Below are 24,359 nucleotides of genomic sequence, written 5' to 3'. Positions count from 1 at the left end.
TGGCCTTGGGCACTGCCAGGGACCCAGGGTGGGCACCCTGTGCCAGGGCCTGCCCACCCTGCCAGGGAACAATTCCTGCCCAATCTCCCATCCAGCCCTGCCCTCTGGCACTGGGAGCCATTCCCTGTGTCCTGTCCCTCCAGGCCTTGTCCCCAGTCCCTCTCCAGCTCTCCTGGAGCCCCTTCAGGCCCTGCCAGGGGCTCTGAGCTCTCCCTGGAGCTTCTCCTCTCCAGGGGAGCACCCCCAGCTCTCCCAGCCTGGCTCCATGGCAGAGGGGCTCCAGCCCTGGCAGCATCTCCGTGGCTCCTCTGGCCTGGCTCCAGCAGCTCCACGTCCTCCTGCTGCTGTTGCCCAGGCTGGGGCAGCTCTGCAGGTGGGGTCTCACCTGAGCGGGGCAGAGGGGCAGAATCCCCCCTCCCCTGCTGCCCACGCTGGGCTCAGCCCAGCCCAGGGGGGCTCTGGGGTCAGTGCCCATGGCCGGGGCAGGCTGAGCCTCTCACCCACCAGCACCCCAACCCTCCCCAGGGCTGATTTCCTTGTGTTCATCTCCCACTCCGTGCTCAGGGCTGGGGCTGCCTGTGCTGGCTCTGTGCCAGGTGGGAACACCTGGGATTTGGGGTCACACTGGAGCCGGGCTGTGCCGTGGGCTGGCAGAGGGCTGGGAATGCCCGGGGGTCCCCTGGAGTGGGGCCTCACCCCTTGAGGGGCTCCGGGCTGGGTCTCCCTCCTGCCACGCGCTGCTGGCGCTCAGGGGTACCCAGAGCAGCGATGGCCCCGTGCACATCGTCCTGCCCCCTGCAGACACGAACCCTGAGGGTTACAGACTGTCCTGGCTGTCCCTGCACCCGGGGAAAAACCCAGCAGCAAGGGACTTACCCACCTCACACCCCATAAATGCACCCGGGACCAGATTTCATCAGGACATGCAGGAAACTCTTGGGGTTTTTCCCTCCACTGCTTTTTCTCTGAGTCCAGCTGTTGGAATCCGTGGTATTGATGATCCAGAGACTGTAGAAAGTCTCTGTCTGTCAGCCCACTGCCAAAGAATCAGCCATAATTGGTCTGTGCTGGTTTCCAGGTTGTTTATTCTGTTTATCTCTCACATGTTCTGCTGCCCTGCCCAGCTCTGTCCTGCAGGGCAGCGTGTGGGGCTCTGCCCTCAGTGGGATGTTACAAACATTAAATACCAGAAACTCCCTGGGCTGCATTTACAAGAACGTGCCAATATCTGTCACCTACGTTGGACAGTGTGTCCCCAGCCTGAACCAACAGAAAAATGCCAACACCACAGTGAAACATGGAGGGCATGAAGAAGGAGAAAAAGGACAAGACACACCCAATTTCCTCCATCTTGTCCCCTTTGAACCCCTAATCTAGAATCCTAAAATTCTACTTTTGCACCTGTGCCACACTTAATTATTATTGATATCAAACACTCAGAGCTGGTAATTCACCCTGTAAGGTTGAAAACTCTTTTCCATGGCCAGAGATCACAGCCAGTGTCTCTGGGGGCTCTGTCCAGGGGGTTTCTGAGCCCTGCCAGGGTCCAGGGCAGCCAGAGGGAAGCTCTGGATTCCCACATCCAGCACACGTTTTGTGGCTGATGATGGCTCCGGGCCCGCTCTGGACACCGGCTCTGCTGGCAGCAGCTCGGGGCCAGCACACGCTGATGAGGATGTGCCATTGCCACTGAACTGCTCGTTGTGCCTGCTGAGGGTTCCAGGAGCAGCTGGAGGAGCAGGCTGGTGGGAATCCCAAAGGATTCCCCTCTGCTGCTCCTCTCCTGGGTCAAGGGGTGAGGACAGAGTGGAATGCCCAGGACCCTCAGCCACGAATGTTTGTCTTTCACACAGTTTGCATTTATCTGAAATTCAGAGTGCGTAGACCAAATGCTGATATGAAGATCTGTGAATCCCCTGTGCTTAATTAACACTTTAATTTATTAATTTACAATTTATTGGCTTATTCTATAAATATTATCTGGAACAACTCAAACTGCAGGAGTGGTCCTTCAGAAGTAAACTTGGAAGTGGATCCTTCAGCTGGCAGAACACATCCTGCAGCATAGCAACACCATCAGTCTGAATGAAAACCCACGGGTTAAAAATTCAGTGTCACAGGGATGCACTCGGGCTCCCATCACTGGCTCCTTGTCCAGCATTGCCTCCTTCTCCCAGGCTGGAGGAATCCTGGAAAATCCTGAGCTGGAAGGGATCATCAGTCCCAGTTCTGCACAGACACCCCAACAATCAATCCCACCCTGAGCATCCCTGGGAGTGCTGTCCTGGCAGCCTCGGGGCCGGGACCTTTCCCTGGGAGCCTGGGCAGTGCCAGCACCCTCGCGGGAAGAACTTTCCCTGATGTCTGACCCAACAGCAGCCCCCGCTGCAGCCGTGACCCGAACCAACCCCCAAACTCCCCTTTTCCCCCCAGAATCCGTAGCTGGGGCTCTTGCACCGACGCTGAGCACAAGCGAGTCCCGCCGGCTCCAAGGAAAGCTCATTGCAGGGGATGGAGCTTTTCCAGCCTCATCCCTCCGCCGCTGCATCCCTCCGGGCGCTGCCGCTGACTCCGGCACTTCATTAGCACCAATTTGCTCTCGTCACGCTAAGTGCTGCTGACTCGGAGAGGAGCGAGGAGATCCGAGCGGCCGCCGGCGCTCCGGGGCTCCTGCCCGGCGCTGCCCCAGCGCAGCGGCCGCTCCAGCCCCATTCCTGCAGCCCCCCATGGCCGGCTCCCCACCGGAACAACAAAAGCAGCTGATCCTGGTCCAAAAGAAGGCCTGGAAGGGGAGGAAACAGGACAAATGGGCGAAGCGATTTGCGATTTCCCAGCAGAGATGATCCCGGTTCCCCTGGGTGCGGGGAGAGCAGAGAGGGGCACCAGGTCTGCCTTCACAAAGGTGTCTGGAAAAGCAATTGGGAAATGAAACCTGTGCAGAGAGGAAATGCTTTTAACAGCAAACTCGCCTTTTTAAGTCATGTGAAACTGTTTTGGTGTCCCTGAGGGGGGTTTGTGGCTGCCACCAGGGCCAGAACAGCTCACCAGGAGAGGACAAGGATAAAGCCAGGGTGGATGTGGAGGGATGGAGCCACGCAGAGCTGCAGCAGCCACAGCTCTTCTGTATCGCTTCAGCTGCCCTCAAACCACGCAAACTCCTCTGCTTCAGTGCTGGCAAAGCTGAAAATGCCACCCATGGAATGTGGGAACCCCAGCCTTGCTCTGGGCTCCCATATGGTGGTGAAATTTCTCCTCCAACCCGTGCTTCCAAAGAAAAACTGTGCAGGCTCTTGCTGTTCGGTCTCAAGGCAGTTTATTGCGAGTTATCTAAAAGATTTTCTTCTCAGGCTGCAGCTGTTTGGTCAGCGGCCTGGGCAGAGGCACACACACCCCCTGACATCCTCCCTGTCTGTGTCTTCTTCTTCTCTCCCCCCGCCCAGGGCTGCTGCTATCTTTTATATGATATATTACGTATTACATGTTTATAGTTTTCCCCCAATACTTACTACCTATATTACAAAGTGCTTTCCTACTCTAAACCAATCTGTGAGTGCCAACATCACCAAGAACATGGAGGTAAGGAAAAAGAAGGAGGAAGAACAGGATCAGCCCACTTTCCTCCATCTTAGAACTTCTGACGGCCATGTACAAAGTAAAAACCCCCCTGTACAAGTGTTAAAACCCCCCTGTACAATACTAAAAATTTTTCCCCTCTGTTTTGTAACTACTTTTACTATATTATCTAACCTTTTGTGACTGCTTGTTCCACCTCCAAAGCTGGTAACTCATTCCATGGCTCAAACTCAAAATCACAGCTGTTTCCAGCTGCCTGCCAGGGTCTCAAATGCTTCTGACCAGGGCCTGGAACCTCCAAAAATGTCTGAGGGACATTTTGAGTTCCAACAATGGAAGAGCAGGCCAAGCTCGAGAAGTGCAGGAGAGGAAATGAGCTGTTCCTGGGGGCTCTTCTGCGTGGTGGGGCAGCTCTGATGACCCCAAATCGGGACCCCCATCTCGGGAAGGACCCTTGTCACCGGAGCAGGGGATTCCCTTTGCAGCCCCTTCCTTCCTGCCAGCTCCTGGGGCTGTGGGGGATGTGTGGGGTGGTTGGTGTGAGCGGCTGCCAGAGCCAGATTCATTGCATTATTTCTAGATCGAAGTGGAAGAGTCAAAGAATATAATCATCTTAACATCCTAGGTCCATTAGCACATGCACAGAACATTAATTTCCTAACTTCATAGGCAAATTTCACTTGCGAAGTCTCCAACCAAGAATTCACCACCTATCATCGTTTTAAAACCGAAAGATCACCTGCTAAGGTCGATAACAAATTTCTAACCTCTAAGAAAAGTACACATAGAAAAATATATAGTGCAAAAAGAATGCCAGATCCAGCTCAGAGCTGCTCCCTGAGCTGAGCCACCAAAACCTCGGTGTGAGGAGAGAAAGGAAGAGTAGGGAAGGGCAGGAGGGGAGGGAAATTCAGGGAAGTGCAAGAGGGAAGGGAAGAGCAGGGAAGTGCAGGAGGGGAGGGAAATGCAGGGAAGTGCAGGAGGGGAAGGAAGAGCAGGGAAGTGCAGGAGGGAAGGGAAGCACAACTGGCAGTGCTTTGTCTCATCTCATCTCATCTCATCTCATCTCCTCATTCTCAGCGCTCAGAGGAAGATTGAATTTGCTGGGCTGGGGAAGCGGCTCCCCTGCAGCGCTGGCTGCATACCAATGACCAGGGGCTCTCCTCATCCTCCCAGGGACACCGGCGGGGAAGCCTGGCCACACCAGGGGACACGTGGCATCCCTGGCCCAGCAGGGGACACGTGCCACGGGGACACGAGTGGGGCTGGCAGCTCTGGCTGAGCCGTGCCAGTCCTGCCCAGCAGGGCTGGATGCTCTGCAGCTCCTGACCGCATCTCTCAGACTCTGAGTGGCCTCTGGTATCTTTTTTTTTCACTCTGGGACCACGGCATCCAAAATTCCCCACAAGTTTTGGAGGCCTAGGGGGTGATTTTATAATCGTGTGCAGCTGAAGGCTGGGGGATCCCAGGAGTGGGCACTGCAGGGCAGGTTCTGCAGGTCGTTCCATGGTTGGCACTGTGAGAAATGATACTCACTTCCGAAAATTTAACAGGTTTATTAAAACCTTATCAAAAATACAGCAGCAGACTGAATAGAGAAAACATTACAGCACCAGGAGCAGAGGATTTTCCCACCATGGGCTCACCCACACAGTGGAGGTTTTACCTTTTAACCCTTTGGTCCCTCCCAAATTCTGTCCATCAGCTCCTCCTTCTCTGTCCCGTGGTGGAGATCACTGCCTTAAATCTCCATTGGAGGTCAGGTGCTGCCATAGTAACAACTGACCCTCCCAAATGTCCCAAACCCAGGGCACCCCTGATAACAACACAAGGGGGGTAAAACACAACTATAAATCTATAAAACTTCCCTTAACATATATACAGGATATTTGCCTTTTAATGGTGAGAGTCCACATTACTCATCTATCCCACCACCACATCCCCTGTGCCCATCTGTCTGTCTGTGTTTGGAACCAAGTGGGGTTTCAAGGAAAAAAAAAGGGAAAAAGAAAGTTGAGGTTTGTTTTTTGAGCACTTTTCCTTTGTTCTGTACTGCTGCCTGTCCTGTCAGCATTGTGTTCTCCCAGCTGGAGAAGAGCTGAATTTCTGCTGGAGACCTCTATTTGTGACAAATCTCCTTTTTCCTGCGGTGCAAAGAGAAATCAAACCAAGCTCTCAGAGTTGCCCCAGCACCTGGCCAGCCCCACTGTGAACCAAAGGATTTCTGGTTTGAGATAAAGCTCCCTGAGCTCTGCTCCAGGGAACACCACGGGGTTCATTCATGAGATTCATTCTGGGCTCACCCCTGTTTGCTCAGAGCTGAAGCTCCCAAAACCTTCCAGAGCAGCTAGCCCCCTTCTCTGGGAAAGGGAGTGACATCACAGAGCCATGGAATTGTCAAGGCTGGAAAAGACCTCTTCGATCAAGTCCAACCCCCAACCCAGCAGCACTGCCATGTTCCCTGCTAAAACACGGCCCCAGGTGCCACATCCACACTTTTCTGGAACACTTCCAGGGATGGTGACTCCACCATTCCCCTGGGCACCCTGTGCCAGGGCTGGGCAGCCTTTCCCATGAAGAAATTTTCCCTGATATCCAATCTAAACGTCCCCTGGTGCAACTGGAGGTCATTTCCTTCTGCCATTGGTCACTTGGGAGAAGAGACTGGGCCCCACCTGAGTCCAACCTCCTTTCAGATCCCTCTGCCGCTTCAAGGAGAGGGAGGAACTGAGGCTGGGTGGGTTGTGAAGGCACAGAGAGAAGCCAGCTTTGCTCAGGGCCATTCCCACCCAGTGCCCAGCAGTGGAATCAGCCTGTTGGATTCCAGGCTCCTTTTCTGACCCAGAGATGCAACTGAGGGCAACTGAGAGGTGTTTTAAAAACTTTTATTCCATTTTCAGTGTCATAAGAAGGGTGAGACAATACAGATGTTATAATTCACACCATCACAATCAGAAGCCAGCCTCCTAATCACAATATACTCCAAGTGTTTTTTGACATATCAGCTTTTTGCCACACTATGGTGTAGATACCTTAAAGCCAATCAACTAAAATTACCCCTTCTGGGTCCTACTACAATGCATCTTTCATAGTTCTATTTCTCTATAGTATCTAGTTTTTTGGGTTTTTTTTGCAAGGCCACCTTTTGAAATTTTATAGTTCCATTTCTCTCTCAACAATGTCTGTCCTGTTCCATGACATTTCTAAGTCAGCATTTCTTGTCTCAAGGTTTGCATACAGGTGCACTCTGTGTGTGCCTCCTGTCAGGCTTTGAGAATTTTCTATCAATCCATTTCCCACATCAGCCCATCCCATCTTTGCACTAGGGAAACCTGTTCCCACCTGGCCAACCACATCCAGGTTCCCCTTCTCCATCCCTTCCTCTACCTCCCTCTGAGCCCATAAATGCTCCTCAGTCCTCTTCCACCCCTGGGAGATGATTTGACAAGGAGAAAAAGTGAGAAACTGGTGGGTTTTGTGCAGAATTTCCCCCCCTCAACCTTGCTTACAGCCGCCGTGCTGGCTCTGAAAGCCCCTGGCTGTCTTTTGTGATTTCAACAAATCACCAGCACTTAAGCAAAGTGGGCAGAAAATTACAGGTTGTATTGCAAGTGAATGGAGAGGGAAGAGCACGCTGGGGCCGAAAAGCAGAGGTTTGCTGGTATAATAGAGAAAGCAGGGTCTGACAGGCTGTGGAAGCCTGCAAAGCCATCAGGTATTAGTTAAATGCTTGGCGGGGTTCACGCTGCGAGGCATAATCGCAGTTCCTGAGCAGCAGCCATTTGATTGTCTCCATTATGTCCCCTCTGAAATGATTTGGGAGATGTTTTGCTCAGAGCTGTCAAGGTTAAGTCAAGGAAAACGCGCTGCCTGTGACATGAGGCTCCCGGGAGGCAGAAACCCGGGCAGAATGCTCTGGGGGGGAGGAGGGTGGGATGCCTCTGCTTTTTGGAGCTCTCTCCTCCTGTTTTCCCTGCTCGAGGTTCCTCCTTGGCTTTGCTCGCTGCGTTTTTTCTGCAGCCAGCTCAGAGCCGCCTTGGGGATGGATTGTTTGGATTCTGTGCCTGGCGTGTGGAGGGATCTGTGCCGCCACCAACCCCGTCCCACTGCGTCTGCCATCCCCCCTTGTCACTGCTGGGCTCCTTGGTTGGGTTTGGAGGGCGTGAAAGGAGCAGGGGAGGGTTTGATAGAGGAGCAAACCCCCCTGTGGGTGAGCCCAACCCATTGGTGGCCAACAGAGCCGTGGGAGGCTGGAATATCCTGAGCTGGAAGGGACCCACAGGGATCATCAGCCCAGCCCCTGAGCAGCACAGACACCCCAATGTTATACATGAAAATTTGTCCAGCCAAATTAATATGAAAAAATAAAACATTTATTTTGCAATCAGATTCTATCTAGCCAGCCACAAGGAAAGAACAGAGCCGAGCCTGGGGTCAGCACCAGAAGTCAGCCTCAGCAGAGGTTTTCCTCTGTGCCCACACCTCCATCCTGGCGCAAGTGGTTTTTAAAGGGAAAATTCCTCCTGAGGCCAAGATTTCGGCAGTCAGTCTTTTCTTCCATTTAGAATTTATAAGTTAATAAGATTTTCTTTTTTGGTGATGAGGGAGAACAATTCAGTGTCCAGAGTTGCTAAATCCCTTGATGAAATGTATGGGAACGCTGCATTCACATGGATCTGCCCGAGGATTTCCATGAGATCCATCTTGGGTCGTTCACGTGACGATCAGTGCCTGGGGTCCTCATATCTCTCCAGACATGGCTCATCCCCATCTCCTGGCCGAGCCACACCTTCTTACTTGTAAATCAGTTTCCAATATACACCCAGTTTTGCCTGCGAGGGTGGGGGGGAATCCTAATACAAATGTGTATACTCTAACAAATATTCAATATCACATATATCATACTAGAAATGGCGCGAGTTATATCTACTACCCGTAACACCAACAGCCCCACCCTGAGCAGCCCTGAGAGCGCCGTCCAAACGCTCCTGCAGCTCTGGAGCCTCGGGGCCGGGGTGGTTGCTCCTGGTGCTGCCAGGTCCCTCTGTGCCCCAGGAGGACAGGAGAAGCAGCAATAAGCAAACCCCGGCCTTTGGGGACACACACACAGGCAGGGGGGAAAATGTCCCCATCAAATGTCCCCATCCCCACAGCCAACTCCAGAGAGTTGGGAAGGACATGATGGAGGAACAACATTAACCCAAGGTTGGGCTGTTTGGTTCTTGGAACTTGGGGGGAAAAGGGATTTTGGAGCACAAAGAAAACACCTCACCCACGGCTGATACGGGAGGGAGGCAGAGCCGTGCCCCTGGCTGCCCCTCGGCCCTGGCTGCTGCGGGGACGTGGGGACAGCCACGGCCAGCCTGCCTGGCAAAGCAGCGCCCAGGGGATGGGGAATGGGAAAAAGATCCTCCGCCGAGGGGCTGATGGCTGCCGTAAATAGATCAGAGCAGCGTGGCCATCGATCGCTGCTGTGCGGAGCTGTAATTAGATCGAGCTGGGGGAGAGGGCCGTGGGGCTGCGTCAGCAGAAAGGGAAATTAATAAATAAACAAACCAGCACAGGAAATGTGGGATGCGGCCGCCAGCAGCAGCGCAGGCCAGAAATAACCCAAAAGAGCAGGGGTGAGGAGCAGGGTGTCACCTGTGCCTGGATAATGGCACCGGTTCTGCTGCAGGAGCCCAGTTTTACCCTGATGGGTTGTGTTTGCCTCAGAGCTCAGGGTTATTAATGGGAGACTGGGGTGTAATAATCACTGCTAAAAAAGGAACGGGAGGCTGGCAGGCTGAAAGGCTGGGCCTTGGGCTGGATGTCCAGCACAGCGGTGGGAGTGGGTGCCAGCAGAAAGGAGAGCAAGGATTGCCAGGGTGACCGCTGGGTCACATCTCCCATCCACATGGGAGACATTCCACGGCAGATCCTGCAGGGCAAAAGCCCCGTGGTGGAGTGTGAGGAGCCCACCCTGGACACAGGAGGAGATGAGCATGCCGGGGTGCTGGGAGGGCTTGGGGAGGGTGGGCTTGGGGCACAAGTGTGGGGGAGTTTTTCTGTTTGTTTTTGGGTTTGGGGGGATGTTTAGGGTGGGTTCTTTTCTTTAAATTCATGTCTGGGGGGAAAAAAGTCAAATTTTCTATAAAGGCTTTTTTTTTTTTGTTCTTTTTGCAAGCATCTGATGGTCATAGGGTAGGTTTCCACATTCTCTGCTGGCTGTTTGAGTAAGGGGGTCCCCTGGCGTCACTCAGAGTGTCCCTTTGTCCCTAAGGATGGTGGTGAGCAGCCAACCCTGACTAGGGGGGAGAAGGGGAGGGGAAGTTCTCCAGTGGCTTTACCAGGGCTGGCTGGTTTGGACTGAGAGTGGTTGGTGGTGTCCAGCTCGGTGCCTCCCATCCCCTGCCCACTGGGAGCAGAGCTGGTGGCTCCCAGCACGGCGTGGGGACTGAGCCCAGCAGCTGGGACACAGAGCTCAGTCTGTTGCAGAGTTGGTATCCTTCAGTGAGCTCCAGAGTCCCACAGCTCTGGGTGGAACGGGTGGAAGTCATCCTTCCCACTCACTTCAAATTGAAGTGAAGAGGGCTTATAGTGCAGGCAGCTGAAAAACTGCAGGAGGAGAAGATTGCTTATTTTCCAGTCAGGAAGAAATGACTCCAAACACCCACCCACTACTCCTGAACTAAGCCCTGCCTTCCCTGTGGCTCTGGACGTGTTTGGAGAGCAGGGAGGAATTTAGCCCAAGGGGAATACCCTAACCCTAGCCCTAGCCCTAACCCTAACCCTAATCCTAACCCTAACCCTAACCCTGACCCTGACCCTGACCCTAACCTGTCCCGTGCCCCTGCAGCATTTCGGCCTCTGGAGCCTCTGGGCTCTGTGCTTGGAGCTTGGAACTCACTTTGAGCCCTCCAGGCCAAAGAGGTTCAAGTGCCTTCAAGTGCCTGAGAGAAGCAAGCTGAAATCTGCCACCCAGACAGCAAATGTCTTCAGGGACCCTGCAAAATCCTTCAGAAGATCTGAACCCAGAAAGCCCAAAGGCTGAACACTGCTGCTGCCCCAGGCAAAAGTGAGACTTCCTCTGGGAAGTCTTCAGCCCACAGTTTGCTCTCTCTTTGCTGAGCTTCCCAGGAGGAAATGCTTTGTCCCCAGCCCTGTAGGGTCAGGTCCATGCTCTGCCTTGTCCATGGCATCTCAGGTTCCTGCAGTTCCGTGTCTGTTCGAGTCCCTGATCACTCAGATCAAACCTTGACAACTTCAGGGTCAGCCCTGCTTTGAGCAGGGACTGGATCAGCCACCTCCACCATTTTACGCTTTTCTAGGAAAATATCATAGCAAAGGTCCCCTTGTCCCATCTCTTCCACCAACAGTGTGCTTGATATCCCCACAATTAAAATTCATATATTTATTTATTTCACTCACTTCCCTCTCTGCCCTCATGCAGCGTGCTGGGGTCAGGGGGGCTTTCCTGGCTTTCCCTCACGACAGCCCCTCTGTGCTGACCTTTGCCTCCAGCCAAACCTGTGGGGAAGGCTTTTAATTCAGTGCTGACAAATGTGCCAGAGGATCCGGTAGCAAAGGCACACAGGGGAGACAGAATTTCCTGGAGCCTCCAGTGACTCAGGCAGGAAAACCCTTCCCAGAGCAGGTGGGTCCATGACTGGTCCTGCCAAGCTGATCCTGTGGGATTAAGGCTGCAGAGCGACCTCTCCATAATGTCCCTGGTTCTGCCCTGCATTTCCAGGCTGGCAGCTGGATGTGGTGGCCAGGAGCCACCGGTTCCCTGAGTCCTCCAGGGCCATCCACAGGTGTGATGAGGAGGCGAGTGAGGCCGAAGGATAACCCCCAGAATTTAGGGATGAATCCAGTAGACAGTCTCTGGGAACAGAGCAGTCCAGGGCTTTCCTCAGTCCCAGGGTCAGCTGGAGATGCTGAGACTTTTCCTGGGCTGTCACAAGAGGCCATTGTCCCTTCTCAGGAGGCACAGGGAGGAAGAGGAGGGAGTGGTGGGACACGAGCCAGCGAGTTTCCTGGTGGGAAGGGCCTGGATTTCGGGAGGCAAGCTGGGCAAGCTGCAAGCGGGCCAGGGTGGGGAACCCCAAACTAACATCCCTGTCCTCTGTTTTGAACATCTCCAGCTTGCAAACGCAAGGAGCAGGAGCAGCAGAAGGACCGGAGCCTGCAGCCCAAGAAGCAGCGCCTGGTCTTCACGGACCTGCAGCGCCGCACCCTGATCGCCATCTTCAAGGAGAACAAGCGCCCGTCCAAGGAGATGCAGATGACCATCTCCCAGCAGCTGGGCCTGGAGCTCAACACCGTCAGCAACTTCTTCATGAACGCCCGCCGGCGGTGCATGAACCGCTGGCAGGAGGAGCCGGGCGCCAACCCCGGGGTCCCCTCGTCGTCTACAAGCACTTTCTCCAAAGCATGATGTCCCCCAGCCCTCCCTGCCCCTTCCTGGATGTCCCCCTCGTGACAAAGCCAACCCCAGACTCGCACGCACGGCCTGAGCGGGGTGGGTGCTTTCGGGGTGGGTTTGTTCGCCTCCCAAACCCTCAGCTGGGTGGCACCCATGGACGTGGGCCTCGGGCCACCTCCTGCTGCCACCTCCTGCTGCCAGTTCCTGCTGCCAGCTCCTGCCAGCTCGTGGCGCAGGGACAGGGTTTGTGGCCAGGTCACTCCATCCCCGGGAGGGCTCAGAGGAAACCCGTGGGTGGTGTGGGATGGAGGCATCCCTTCGGAAGAAAGCATCCCTGGTCCTTGGGGAGCACAGAGCCCCGTCTCCCCCTGCCCATGAAGGTTTTGGGGGAGAGGGGCCTGTGCTGACCTCTCGACCAGCCTTGGTCTCTGTCCCAGCCATCCTTGTGGCTCCCACAGGGGAGGGGTAGAGGTGGGGGTGACACAAGGAGCAGTGTCCCAGGCCGGGCTCTGGCACAGCCCCACTGCACCAGGGCCAGACCTGCCGTGGTTCAAAGGGGACCGAGCAGGGGAAGAGCTCCCGGCGTGCCTGGAGGGCTCCCGGGCTCCTGCCAGGTCTCCTTGCTGGAGGCTTTCCCTGCTCAGGTGCAGTGGGCTCCCCAGGGCAGCCAGACCCTCTGTGCCATCGCCACGTGGCACTTCTGTCCCTTGAGGGTTTTGGAAACCTGGCTGAGGACATCCCTGAACCCCCCATTTCCTCTATGGGCATCCTCCTCTGATCCCCCCGGACACCCCCAGCAGCACCCACAGCCCAGGCCCCTCGCAGCCCCCCACCCACGAGAGCACCCTGCTCCCAGATCCCTCCCAGAGAAGCTCTGTGGTGAAGGAGTCACCTCCTGCCTCCACGGACCCGAGCACCCCCACCCCGAGGGGACCCCACTGCTCTGCGCCGCCCGGCGCCCCAGCAGGTCCAAGAAGCACATTTTAGCTACAGAAATCGGGTACTTAAAAATAACAATTGTTGGAGAGGAGACGGGAGGAGAGACTCGGAGCGAAGGATCTGTTCTTTCCTGGTGACTGGCTCCACCTTTCACCTCTGGATTTCTGGCTCACTTTTCGGCTGAGGAATGGACACAGACAAAGTACATGTGTTGGCTTTGCCTCTCACCCCATCCACCCTTCGACACACTCTTGCCCCCTCCCATCCCTCCTCTTCATCTCTGTTACCAAAGAAATTACAAAACCAAAAACACAACAACGACGACGACAACCAAATAAAATTTCCCTCCTGGGAGCCGACATCGGTGCACGGTGGGAAAAGAAAAATCCGAGGGATCTGGTGGTGAGATCCAGCCCTGGGTGTGAGAAGGGGGAAAGCTCCCCAACGAGATTGAAAGGGAAAAAAACCAACCCTCCTCCAAAAAATAAAAGGGAATAACAACAGAAACCACAACCAAACAAGCTCAACAAAGACCGGCAACTTACCAAAAAGACACCAGATTTTTTTTTTTTTTTTTTTTGTGCCAATTAACAACCTGCCTTAAACGCGAATTTCTGGAGCAATGGTACTTAGCTTCAAAGGGATCGTTTCCTCCGAGCTCTCGATGGTGACTTGTGCCATATAAAAAAGCAATCACGAGGCCAAACCTTTACAATCAGCCCTCTCCCAGCCCCCAAGGGCTCCTCGGGAGGAGCAGGAGGTGCCGCTGGGGACAGGGAAGGGCTGGGAGAGGCTTGGGGATGAAGAGGGAGGCAAGGTCCCCTTCTTCCCCCCACCAGTTGGGGAAAAAAAAAAATCCTCCAAAACCAACCATCAACCAAAAAAAAAAAAAAAAAGGGACACTCTTGAATTTATGCGGGTAAAAAGTACCATCTGTGTTCTATGGTTTCTTCGATTCACTTTACTTTGAGAGTGATCAGTTGTGTCACAGGAAGGCACCTTGTTGAAAAGAAGGAAAACAAAGAAAAAAGAAAAGGGTATGTGTTCACCAAAAAAAAAAAAAACAAACAAACCAAAACCAAAAAAAGAAGCACCCCCCACAAGAAAAAAAAAAAAAAAGAGAAAAGAAAGGACAAAAGAATGAAGAGAGAAAGAAAGAAAGAAGCCCTGCACACGAATCCCTGAGCGGGCAGGGTCAGAGGACGTCTTGAACCAAAGAGCTCCTGGGGTAGGTGGGCGGTGGAGGGGCTGGGGGTGTCAGATGGACACGGTCACACCAAACTGACCAACATTGCTGGACAGAGGGCGGGACAGAGGGGAGGAGAGCGGGCAGAGCGGGGAGGGGCAGGTGCCGCAGCGTGTTTTGCCAACCAGAACCCAAAACCTAATGGGAATCTCATCCCCCCCAGGACCCCGTTCCCCGCCACTGATTTTTTTCCCCTAATGTTGTTTCTTCGTCTTGTCGTGACGTGGTGATGATGGTGGTGGATTCCCGAACCCCATCGAGTAGTATTCAAGGGCTGCAAAGCCAGGAAGGGGGCCTTGGTTTGGGAAGTGAAAAACACAACAGGAAAAAAGGAAAAAAAAAAAAAATAAAAAGGGAAAAAAAGGAAAAGAAAGAAAAAGAAAAAAAAAAGAAAAGAAAAAAAAAAAGAGTAAATGCCACAGGCCCTCAAGGATGCAAAGACATTTCTAGTGAGAACCCGAGACTAAAGGCTACCTCACTTGAGTTTTCAATTTTTGTGATTTGAAAATCACGTCTGATACCAAAGATTTTGTTGCCTTGTCTGGTCTGTGCTGGAAACGCCACTTTCCCTGCTCCCCGTGGCCGGGCTGGCCGAGAGAGCCCCTGGCCACCCCCAGCCCCAGCCCCAGCCCTGTCCAGTCCCCGAGAGCGAGGGAGGAGGCGAGCGAGCGACCCCGGGATGGCAGCGTGGTAGATGAGTGCCTTTTTCTTGTACCAAAGGTGTGTGGCCATTTCTTTGCTCCTCTGCTTTGATCCTAAAGATTCAGTGTGACCTCGGCTCTCGGCAGGGACAGATTCCCAGGGCTCTCAAAGTCTCTGGGTGTTGGGATGAAGGAAAGAAAACCCAACCCTTGTCCCAGCTGAAGACAAAACATCCCCTTGGCTGAAGGAAAGGTGCTGGTTCCCCAGCATGTCCCCCCCTCTCAGATGTCCCTGTGCCCCCCCAACCTGGTCCCCAGGGTCCCTCCGTGCAGCCCCTCTTGCCCCAGGAGCACAGACCTGGTGCCCAGGGACGCTGCTGCCAGGGAAAGGCTTTGCTCCATGTCCTTCTCCAGCCTCAGTGCTGGACCCTGCAGAAGCCCACAAAGTGACAAAGCTGAGTTTTTTCATGAGGTGACAAAGCTGAGTTTCCTCATGAAGTGACAAAGTTGAATTTCCTCACAGGGTGTTCTTGCTTCACTCAGCTCAGACCTGAACTTCGGTTCCCAATTTTGGTAGCACAGTTTGTGGCATTTCTGTTTGGAAAGATGAAGGCAGGAGCAGTGGGAAGCCTCAGCCTGAGGTTTCTCCGAACTCTTCCCTTAGGGAAGGGTTGGAGCAGTGAATCCTTCCAGCAGGAGCTGTTTCTAAGTCCTCAGAGGAGTGTTTTTGGCTCACTGGGGAAGTCCTGTGCAGCCAGGTCTGCTCCATTCTGCCCCTTGGCTTCAGCAGAAGGCAGAGGAGGACCTGCCAGAGCTCTCCAGCAATCTCCAGAACGCCCAGCTTAGGGAAACTTGGGTTGAATTGTACCTGCCTGGGTCAGGCTCCAGCCAAGGCGACTCCTTTGAGTTGGACCAAACTTGCCCAGGGCCAACCCTGGTGTGATTCTTGGGGTTGTCCTGTGCAGGACCAGGAGCTGGACTTGGTGATCCTTGGGGGGTCCCTTCCAATCCAAGTTATTCCAGGATTCCAACGGCCCTGGTGAGAGCAAACCCATCCTGCTGGGCAGCCTGAGAGGGCCCTGTCACCTCCCTGTTACCTCCCTGTCACCTCCCTGTCACCTCCCTGTCCCCCCTGTCCACCTCCACACTATTGCCTTGGCCAGGGCTTGCCTGCCCTCCTGGCCACGCCACCCCCTTGTCCCCAGTCCCACCTGGCTTGTGATACCAAAGATGTTCTCTATGCAGGAGAAAGCCTTCATTGCCACCCAGCACAGACCTTACAAGCCTTTGACAATGTTCTCTGAAATACCTCAAAATATTTAATGTATAGTTTATGTGATAAAAAAAAATTACTTAGCTAGTTTTTGGAATTTGTGACTTGAAGCTTTATACTGTTAAATTATAATTTTGCAGAAGACGGCATGTTCTTATTTCTTTGATGCGTTCAATGGGAGACATATTGAATGTTAAGGAAATGAAAGCTGGATAGTTTCACGATTTAAAAAAAAAAGAGAGAGAAAGAGAGAGAGAAAGAGAGAGAGAAAGATTAAAAAAAAAGGACCCTTGGAGTTTACAGATTTCATATTTAAACAAGTCCTTTTAAAAAAAAAAAGAAAAAAAAAGAAAAACTAATAATGATGACGATACCTTTGCGTTCAGATGTGTTACTTTTCTCTGAGTCATGTCGTATGAGAGTATTTATTATATGTGTTCTGTGTTCAAATGTAATTTAAAGAAGACAAAAAAAAAGAAAAAAAAAGACGAGATGAGAATTTGATTTATGCATGAAAAAAATATACTCTTTCTTGAAGTAATGTAATAATTATTGCGGGAGGGGTGGTCGGGTGGGAGCGGGAGGGGACAAACTGTGCTTTTTTTGTCCACGAGTTTTTGGTTGATGAAGATTTCTCTGCATGGATCATGGTTCTGTTCCAACTCACAACCACGGGAAAGTCATCATTTACCCCCTCGGTTTCTTCCTTCACCTCTTTTGCTCTTTTCCTCGCCCTGAAAATCGCGTGGCAGCCGCGGGGGAGGCGGGGGCTGCTCGGGGTCCCCCGGGCAGGGCGGGGGGCACAGCCTGGCCCCGTGCCCAGCAAACAGGGTAAGGGAATCTGGCACACGGGACCCTGCTGTGCCCACCCGCCCCTCCTGCCTCCCCCTGAGGTCTGGCTCCTCACTCTGCTTTGTTTCTGTTTGTTTCGGGGGGAGATTGTGGTTTTTGGGTTTGGTTCTTTTGCTTTTCCAGCTCTGTGGGTCAAATCCCAAGTGCAGCCAAGAGGAGGAGAGACAATCAGCCACCACCATGACTTGAGCTGGCAAAGCCATGGGGCTCCTCGTGTCCTCTGAGACAAGGGAAACAGCCCTGGGCACCCCAAAACCCCCCTCAGGGTGAGACCTCTCCAGGTGATGCTCCCAAATCCCCGTCCTTGGGACAACCTCACAGCCCTGCCTCTGTCACAGAAAGAGATGCTGAAAGTGCTGCTGCACCAAGGCCCAGCTGGCCAGGCATGGGCTGGAGTGACCCATTTCTGGGGTCTTTGGCCTCAGCAATGTGGCTTGGGTCAGAGGCACAACCAGCACTCTGTGCCACCAGCCTGGCTCTCACTCTGTGCAAAGACACCTGCCCTGGTGGAAGAAGAAGAGTCCAGGCAGTGGAAGAGCCCCTGGAGGACCCCAACCCACCAGATGGCCTCAGGGCACTTTGGAAGGGCTTTGGGGCTTTCTGGAATGCCCAGACTCCACCCCTGAGTGGCTCCTTCCTCCCCCTGCTCCTCCTTCTCTCCCTGCTTACAGACAGGAGCAGAGGAGCGTTGAGAAGCCACATCTTTGGGGGCCAGGAGGGTGATGGGGACCTGGAGGAGAGCATTTCCCTGAAACTGCCGCTTCCTCAGACCTTCCCAACCTCTTTACCATTCAAGGTGGACCCAAAGCTCAGCTCACCATGAGGAAAGAGATCTCAGCTCCTTCAGGCCCCACCAAAGTGGCCCCCAAAAGCCAAGGAAGGTGTTTTGCAGTCTGCAGCCTTTGTCTGATGCCAGCACCACGATGCTCAGCACCAGGTGGTGGTGGAAGACCCACTGACCAAGGACCTGGCTTTTAGGAGGAGATGTTGGTGCCAGCAGCACCACCCATCTGCTGACCAACCCTTCTGTCCTCTGGGGAGCTCAGCATCTCCACCATGCCCCATTTCTTCCTCCAAGACCTTTTCCACCATGACAAGCTTGAAGGCCAAGACCTCAATTAAACTGCAAGAAGGTTTGGACACAGCCCCAGTCACAGGTCCTTGGAGCTTACAGAGACCAGCTGGGTTCCATCCCGAGTGATGGCTTGGGAAAGCCTGGAGAAGCCAAGATCTGAGCCCTCTTCCCTGTCCTTTGGCCCACCAGGACTCTGCCTCGGCTGAGCCCTGCCCACCCCGGATCTGGCCGTGCCTGCTGCCCACACCAACCAAAATGCCTTGAGGAGCAACTTGCCACGATACCAAAGATTTTTTTTCCCCTGCAGGTAATGACAATCTGAGCTCTGTCCTAAAGACAATTCTCTTGACCAGGGTTGCACCCAAAGGGCATTTTTGTGCTGTGGGGAGCAGGAGCAAAAACGGGGCCCTGGGGACACCTCCGAGGGTGATGGAAGAGGAGGAGACCTGGGATCTCCCACTAAAACCACTGGTTCATCCTGGCCAGTGTCTCCTGCTTGAACTGTGGAAGTCTTCAGGGATTTGGGTCATACCATGACCTGTGATGCCCCCAGTCACTCCAGTTCTTCCTGGAGTGGAAGTTTTCCAACGATGGCTTTTATATTTTGAAACCCCATTGCCAGCAGTGGGGCAGCGCCGTCCTCGTCCCACTGGGAAAGCAGGAGGCTCCTGGGGTCGGTTCTGAACATTTTTACCCCACTCAGAGCCAATCTTTCCCTGCTCTAACATCAGCTGTGCAGGTAGGACATCAGCACAGGGTGAGAGAAGTGGCTTTGCCAAAAATTCACCATTCACCATTCACCCTTTTTCTAAACATCCCAAGTCTGGGTGGGGAAGACTTGGAGCTCCTCTTTACTGTCGCTGTTGAGGCAGGACGGGAATAAGAAGACTCTGACTCTGAAGGCTGCTGAGTAAAACTGTATATTCAAAATACACTGCTCTTTTATACAGAGCTTCATGAGGACCAAATCCATTGGTCCTGAAGTGAAAACAACCCACAGCATTGGTGCAGAGTGCTTGATGCTCAGTGATAGAACTTAACTATAAACAGTGTGAAAAACAAGAGAGGTAAAGAATTATTTATATTCTTCTCCAGATCTTTCCCAGGCTTCTGCCTGGCCAGAAACTCCCATTTCTCTCTTTGACTGAATCTGAGACCCACACTTTACCTCTCTCGTGGGCATTGTTGGGCTGTCACTGCCCCATCTGCCTGTCCCTGTCCCCACCACATGTCCCCAGCACGGACCTTGTCTCAGAGGACACCCAGCCGTGGGGACCTGCAGGAGCTGCCACAAGGAACCCACTTCCTCTCACATCTTTGTTTGGCGTTTTTAAAGAGAGGAGATTAAAAATGCAAAGAGTAAAATTTGGGTTTGTTTTGGTTTGGTTTCTTTGTATTTTTTCCCTTTGATTTCTAAAGGAAACAAAGGAGTCAGACAGAATCCAGCCTGGCCAGGGAGAACTCACAACCTCGGCTCTGCCAGCCCAGCCTCCTCCAGAAAACATTGCTCATTTTTCTGTACAGCAATAGGTGATGCTCGTCCTCGTCCCATGCAGTCTGAGGGCCACATCTCTGAGTTTTTAAATGACTTTTTCCTTCTAATTAAATTAATTTAATTTTTTTTTGCTGCTGCTTCATTGTTACTCTCATGGGATAAGTTTTATTCTACAGCAAAATGCAATTGTTACTCCTCTGTGTCTTGCAACTATATTTGTTTAAGCTATTTACAAACGTTAAAAAAGAAAAAAAAATAAAAAAGAGTCTTATGTGTCAGGCACTTTATCCAAAATGTGCTGTGTGCTCTGGAGTTTGTTCCTTGTTCTTTGCAATGAGTCACGCAGGGGAAGCTATCAGGAAACTCAACTCCAGCCTGTCAACAGGTTTTAAAAGAGAGAAAAAAAATCATCTCTATTTGTTCATCCTCTACTGGTCATGACTGTGTTGTATTTCTGCAGCTTTCTGTTTCTTCAATAAATTATTTTCTAGTCATTCACCCTGGCGTGTGTGGTGTCCTGTGGTGGTGAGGGGTCACTTCCCTCCCCTGCCCCCTTCCAGCACCTCACTCCTCCTGGCCTGGGAGGCTCCGGGATCATGCCAGGGAAAGTTTCTCCCCCTCTTTTCCCCCTGGCAGCTGCAGCAGTGAGAGCTTTCCCAAAGGAAAGATTTTGATTTCTTGGCACCATCCAATCCCTTCTGGCCAGAACCCAAGGGAAACACTTTAATTCTCACAAACCCGGTGCAGATGAGGCCAAAGCACTTGTAAAACAAACCCATGGAATCACGTGTGCTGCAGGCAGGGCCAAGCACCCGTGGACGATTTAATTGTGCATATTTTTACCCAGATTCCTTCTCCTACTGTGCCTTTTGCCACGACACGAGCACAGCTGGCACAGGCAGAGGGACCACGGGACCTTTCAGTGCTGCTTTCACCCTTCGTGGCACAGAAGAGGTTTCCAGGAGAGGAGAGAAAAGCTAAAAAGTCCTTTTAATTAAAAACCAAAACCCATAAAAAGGGTGACCCAGTCACCAGTCAGTTGTTCACACATCTCCAGCAGCCACTGCTGGTGGCCCTGGCTCTGTGGGACATGTCCCCTGTGCCCAGCAGGCAGCACTTCTCCACATCCCCCCCAAAAGTGCTTTTTGGGACTTTGCAGAGCCCGTGACCATAAGCTGTCCCCAAAGATGGGGACACCAGACCTGGGGGAGTGGTGTGGAGGTGGGGCAGGGCACAGAGAGGACACTGCCCCTTGTGCAGGGACAGCAAAGGCAGGAGCTGGGAGGGCTGGGGAGTGACCAGGAGGGCTGCAGGAGCCAGGCTGGTCTGGCTGGAGAAGAAAAACCAATCAATCAATCAATCAATCAATCATAGCTGGCTGCCTCTCCAGAAATTAGGAGATATTTTAAAGTTACACTGCTTGAGTCTGAGCCACCTGGGCTGGTGGAGGTGACCCTGCCCGTGGCAGAGGGTGGAATGAGATGAGCTTTAAGGTCCCACAATGTGGGAAATAAAGTTGTAGAAAATAGTGTGCACGTGTATGCAAACTTTGAGGTAAGAAATGTTGACTTAGAAATGCCATGGAATGGGACAGGCGTTGTTAAGAGAAAAATAGAACTAGAAACAAGTTTCAAAGGATAGCCTTTCAAATAAGACTAGATACTTCAAAGAAATAGGACTATGAAAGATGCATTGTAATAAGACCCACGAGGAGTAATTTAGATGATTGGCTCTAAAGCCGTTTAGAACAGAATGTTGCAAAAGCTGATAAACCAAGAAACGCTTATAATCCATTGTAATTACAAAATAGTCGGCTTCTGTTTGTAATAGCATAAATTATAACATCTGTATTGTCTCACTCTTCTCATAAGACTAAAAATAGAATGAAAGTTTAAAAAATGTCTCTCAGTTACTGCATCTCTAAATCAAAAAATAAAAAACAAAAAACAAACAAACAAACAAAAAACCCCTTAATCCAACACCACCCCAGCCACTCCAGGATCCTGTGACCTGACAGAAAAGGCACAGGATTGACCCCAGGCCTTGGTGGAGAACACAAAGCAAGGTTCTTGTCGCTGTCGAGGCAGGACGGGAATGAGAAGACTCTGACTCAGAAGGCTGTGAGAGTAAAACTCAGATTTATTCAAAATACACTGCTCTTTTATACAGAGCTTCACAAGGACCAAATCCATTGGTTTTGAAGTGAAAACAACCCACAGCATTGGTGCAGAGTGCTTGAGGCACAGTGATAGAACTTAACTGTAAACAATGTGAAAAACAAGAGAGAGAAAGAATTATTTACATTCTTTCCCAGCTCTTTCCCAGGCCTCTGCCTGGCCAGAAACTCTCCGTTTCTCTCTTTGACTGAATCTGAGTCCCACAGGTTCTCCCTGCAGGCGCTGCAGCTCAGTCCCCATGGGTGGGCACGAGCAGGGCAGAGGGGCTGCACTCAGGGGGCAGCTACACCAAGGAGCAGTTACACCGAGGGGCAGCTACACCGAGGAGCAGCTACACTGAGGAGCAGCTACACTGAGGAGCAGCTACACTGAGGGACAGCTACACCGGGGGGCAGCTACACCAGGAGGCAGCTACATCAGGGGGCAGCTACGCCGAGGGGCAGCTACACCAAGGAGCAGCTACAACGAGGGGCAGCTACACCAGGGGGCAGCTGCACTGAGGAGGAGCTACACCACGGGGCAGATACACCAAGGAGCAGTTACACCGAGGGGCAGCACACGGAGGGCACGGCCGGGGTCCTGCAGGGGCTCAGGGCACGCGTGGTGCTGCCGGGGTGTCCCTGTCACACAGAGTGTCCCCAACACGCAGAGTGTCCCTGTCACACAGGTTGTCCCTGTCACACAGAGTGTCCCTGTCACGCAGGTTGTCCCTGTCACACAGAGTGTCCCTGTCACACAGAGTGTCCCTGTCACGCAGGTTGTCCCTGTCACGCAGGCTGTCCCTGTCACACAGAGTGTCCCTGTCACGCAGGCTGTCCCTGCCACGCAGGCTGTCCCTGCCACACAGGCTGTCCCTGCCACGCAGGCTGTCCCCGCGGGTGATCAGCCCCGCGTAGCCCTCCCGGTGGGAGAAGGCATATCCGGAGCGGCGGCGGAAGGAGCCACGGGGGACGTGGGAGCGCAGCTCCACCGGGGACTCCTGCTTGGCCTTCAGGTGGATCTTCTGCAAGGACACACAGAGGTCAGGGTGGGGACATCTCCCAGCAGAGCCCTCAGCCCAAGGGGGGACGTGAAGGGGATGCCTTGTGAAGGCTGAGCTAGAACAGAGACTGACAGAGCTAAAGAATAAAGCAGGGATTTGTTAAAAGGCCTCAATAAATCTACCTTGGGCAGCACTAGAGCCCAGCCAGGGCTGCACCCAAGATGAACCAAAATGGTCACAAAATGCACAACCTCTCATGGGGTCTCTCACTTTTATCACTCTCACTTTTATTTTATTTTTGGAGTTCTGCTCCATTTGCACATTGGAGTTCATTGTCCAATTCCAGCTCCAGCCCATGAACTCCCATCCTTCTTGTTTTTCTTTCATTCCACGTTGTTTGTGCTCGTGGGCTGAGATTTGGATCATTTGTCCTTGGTGCCCAGCTGGAGCAGGAATTGTTTTGACTCCCTGCCCTGTGCCCACCCCCTCACCATCCCCTCAGGAATCCCAGACCCTCACACTAAAGCAGCACAGAACCTGAAAAATAGAAAAGCTCAAACCTGAGGCATCAAGGGAGTGTAGGGGCACTTCCACCAGGGCATGGCTTGGCTCCCAGCTCTACAATGACCTGATTTTCCATTTGATGAGGGATGTGGGGATTCTCCAGGGGATCTGCAAAGCTCCGGGAGCTCTGGAGCACAGTGTCAGCGCCTGCTCCCACACGGGCTGTGGACACCTCCCAGGCAAGCCCTCAGCCAAAGGTGGGACACACAGTAGGCACAGGGACACCCTCCATTGGTGCCTCAGGTTTAGCTCTTCTATGTTTCAGGTTCTGTGCTGCTTTAGTGTTCAGGTCTGGGCTTCACGTTATGGGCTGGCGAGCTCTCTGCACAGAGCAGGGAGACAAAACAATTCCTTCTCCAGCTGGGCACCAAGGACAAATTATCCAAATCTCAGCCCAAGAGCACAAACAATGTGGAATGAAGAGAGAAAAATGAGAATGATGGGACTGCATGGGCTGGAGCTGGAATTGGACAATGAACTCAAATATCCAAATGGAGCAGAACTGATCAAAGTGAGAGGCCCCATGAGCAGTTGTGCATTTTGGGACCATTTTGGTTCATCTTGGGTGCAGCCCTGGCTGGGCTCTTGTGCTGCCCGAGGTGGATCCATGGAGGAGATCCTTTTAATAAATCCCTGCTTTATTCTTTAGCTCTGTCAGTCTCTGTTCTAGCTCAGCCTTCACAAGGTGTCCCCACCAGGACAGGGTTTGGATCCCAGCTCCACCGTGATGGATCCTTTTCCATGAGGGGATGGGGGATGTGGGGGCTCTCCCAGGGGGCTGCAAAGCTCATAGAGCTCTGGAGCACAATCTCAAGCCCTGCTTCCACCTGGACTCTTTTGAAGGTATAACCCACAACCCTGGTGGGGGTGAGCTCCATCAGGGCTGGGGACCTGCAGCAGACCCCCGACCCTCCTGGGGGGTCCTGGAGGACAAGTCCTTACTGCAGCCAAAAGCAGACCCTCTCCAACAGCTGGGTCAGCTGTCTTCGCCCTTGTTGCTGCTGAACCATGGAACAATTTTGGGAGAGGCCCCTGGAGTCAGAGTTGTACCAGTGTCATGAAGGACCACCATGAGTGGGACCACCAAGGAGAGGGGACATGTCCCAGCACTACAGTCCAGGCTTCCCTGGGGAAC

General features: G+C 52.9%; 2 protein-coding genes across 5 annotated transcripts in view; one reads left to right on the top strand and one right to left on the bottom strand.

The window, feature by feature from the left end:
- ONECUT3 (one cut homeobox 3) overlaps positions 1-21,624 on the top strand; it is a 37,627-nt gene extending 16,003 nt beyond the window's left edge. The window contains exon 2 of the mRNA XM_021528239.2: positions 11,700-21,624. Within this exon, the coding sequence (XP_021383914.1) occupies positions 11,700-11,992 (293 nt within the window). The 3' untranslated portion in view covers positions 11,993-21,624. The remainder of the gene's footprint in view (positions 1-11,699) is intronic.
- Positions 21,621-24,359, bottom strand: part of ATP8B3 (ATPase phospholipid transporting 8B3) — a 28,558-nt gene continuing 25,819 nt past the window's right edge. For all 4 annotated transcript variants that reach the window (XM_085562607.1, XM_085562606.1, XM_085562604.1 and 1 more), the window contains one exon: positions 21,621-22,681. In XM_085562607.1, the coding sequence (XP_085418733.1) occupies positions 22,268-22,681 (414 nt within the window). In that variant the 3' untranslated portion in view covers positions 21,621-22,267. The remainder of the gene's footprint in view (positions 22,682-24,359) is intronic.

The sequence above is a fragment of the Lonchura striata genome, chromosome 28 (assembly GCF_050655825.1).
Source record: "Lonchura striata isolate lonStrDom1 chromosome 28, ASM5065582v1, whole genome shotgun sequence".
NCBI lineage: Eukaryota > Metazoa > Chordata > Aves > Passeriformes > Estrildidae > Lonchura > Lonchura striata.
Note: the sequence above shows the minus strand (reverse complement) of the source record. Positions and strands in the feature narration are given on the sequence as shown.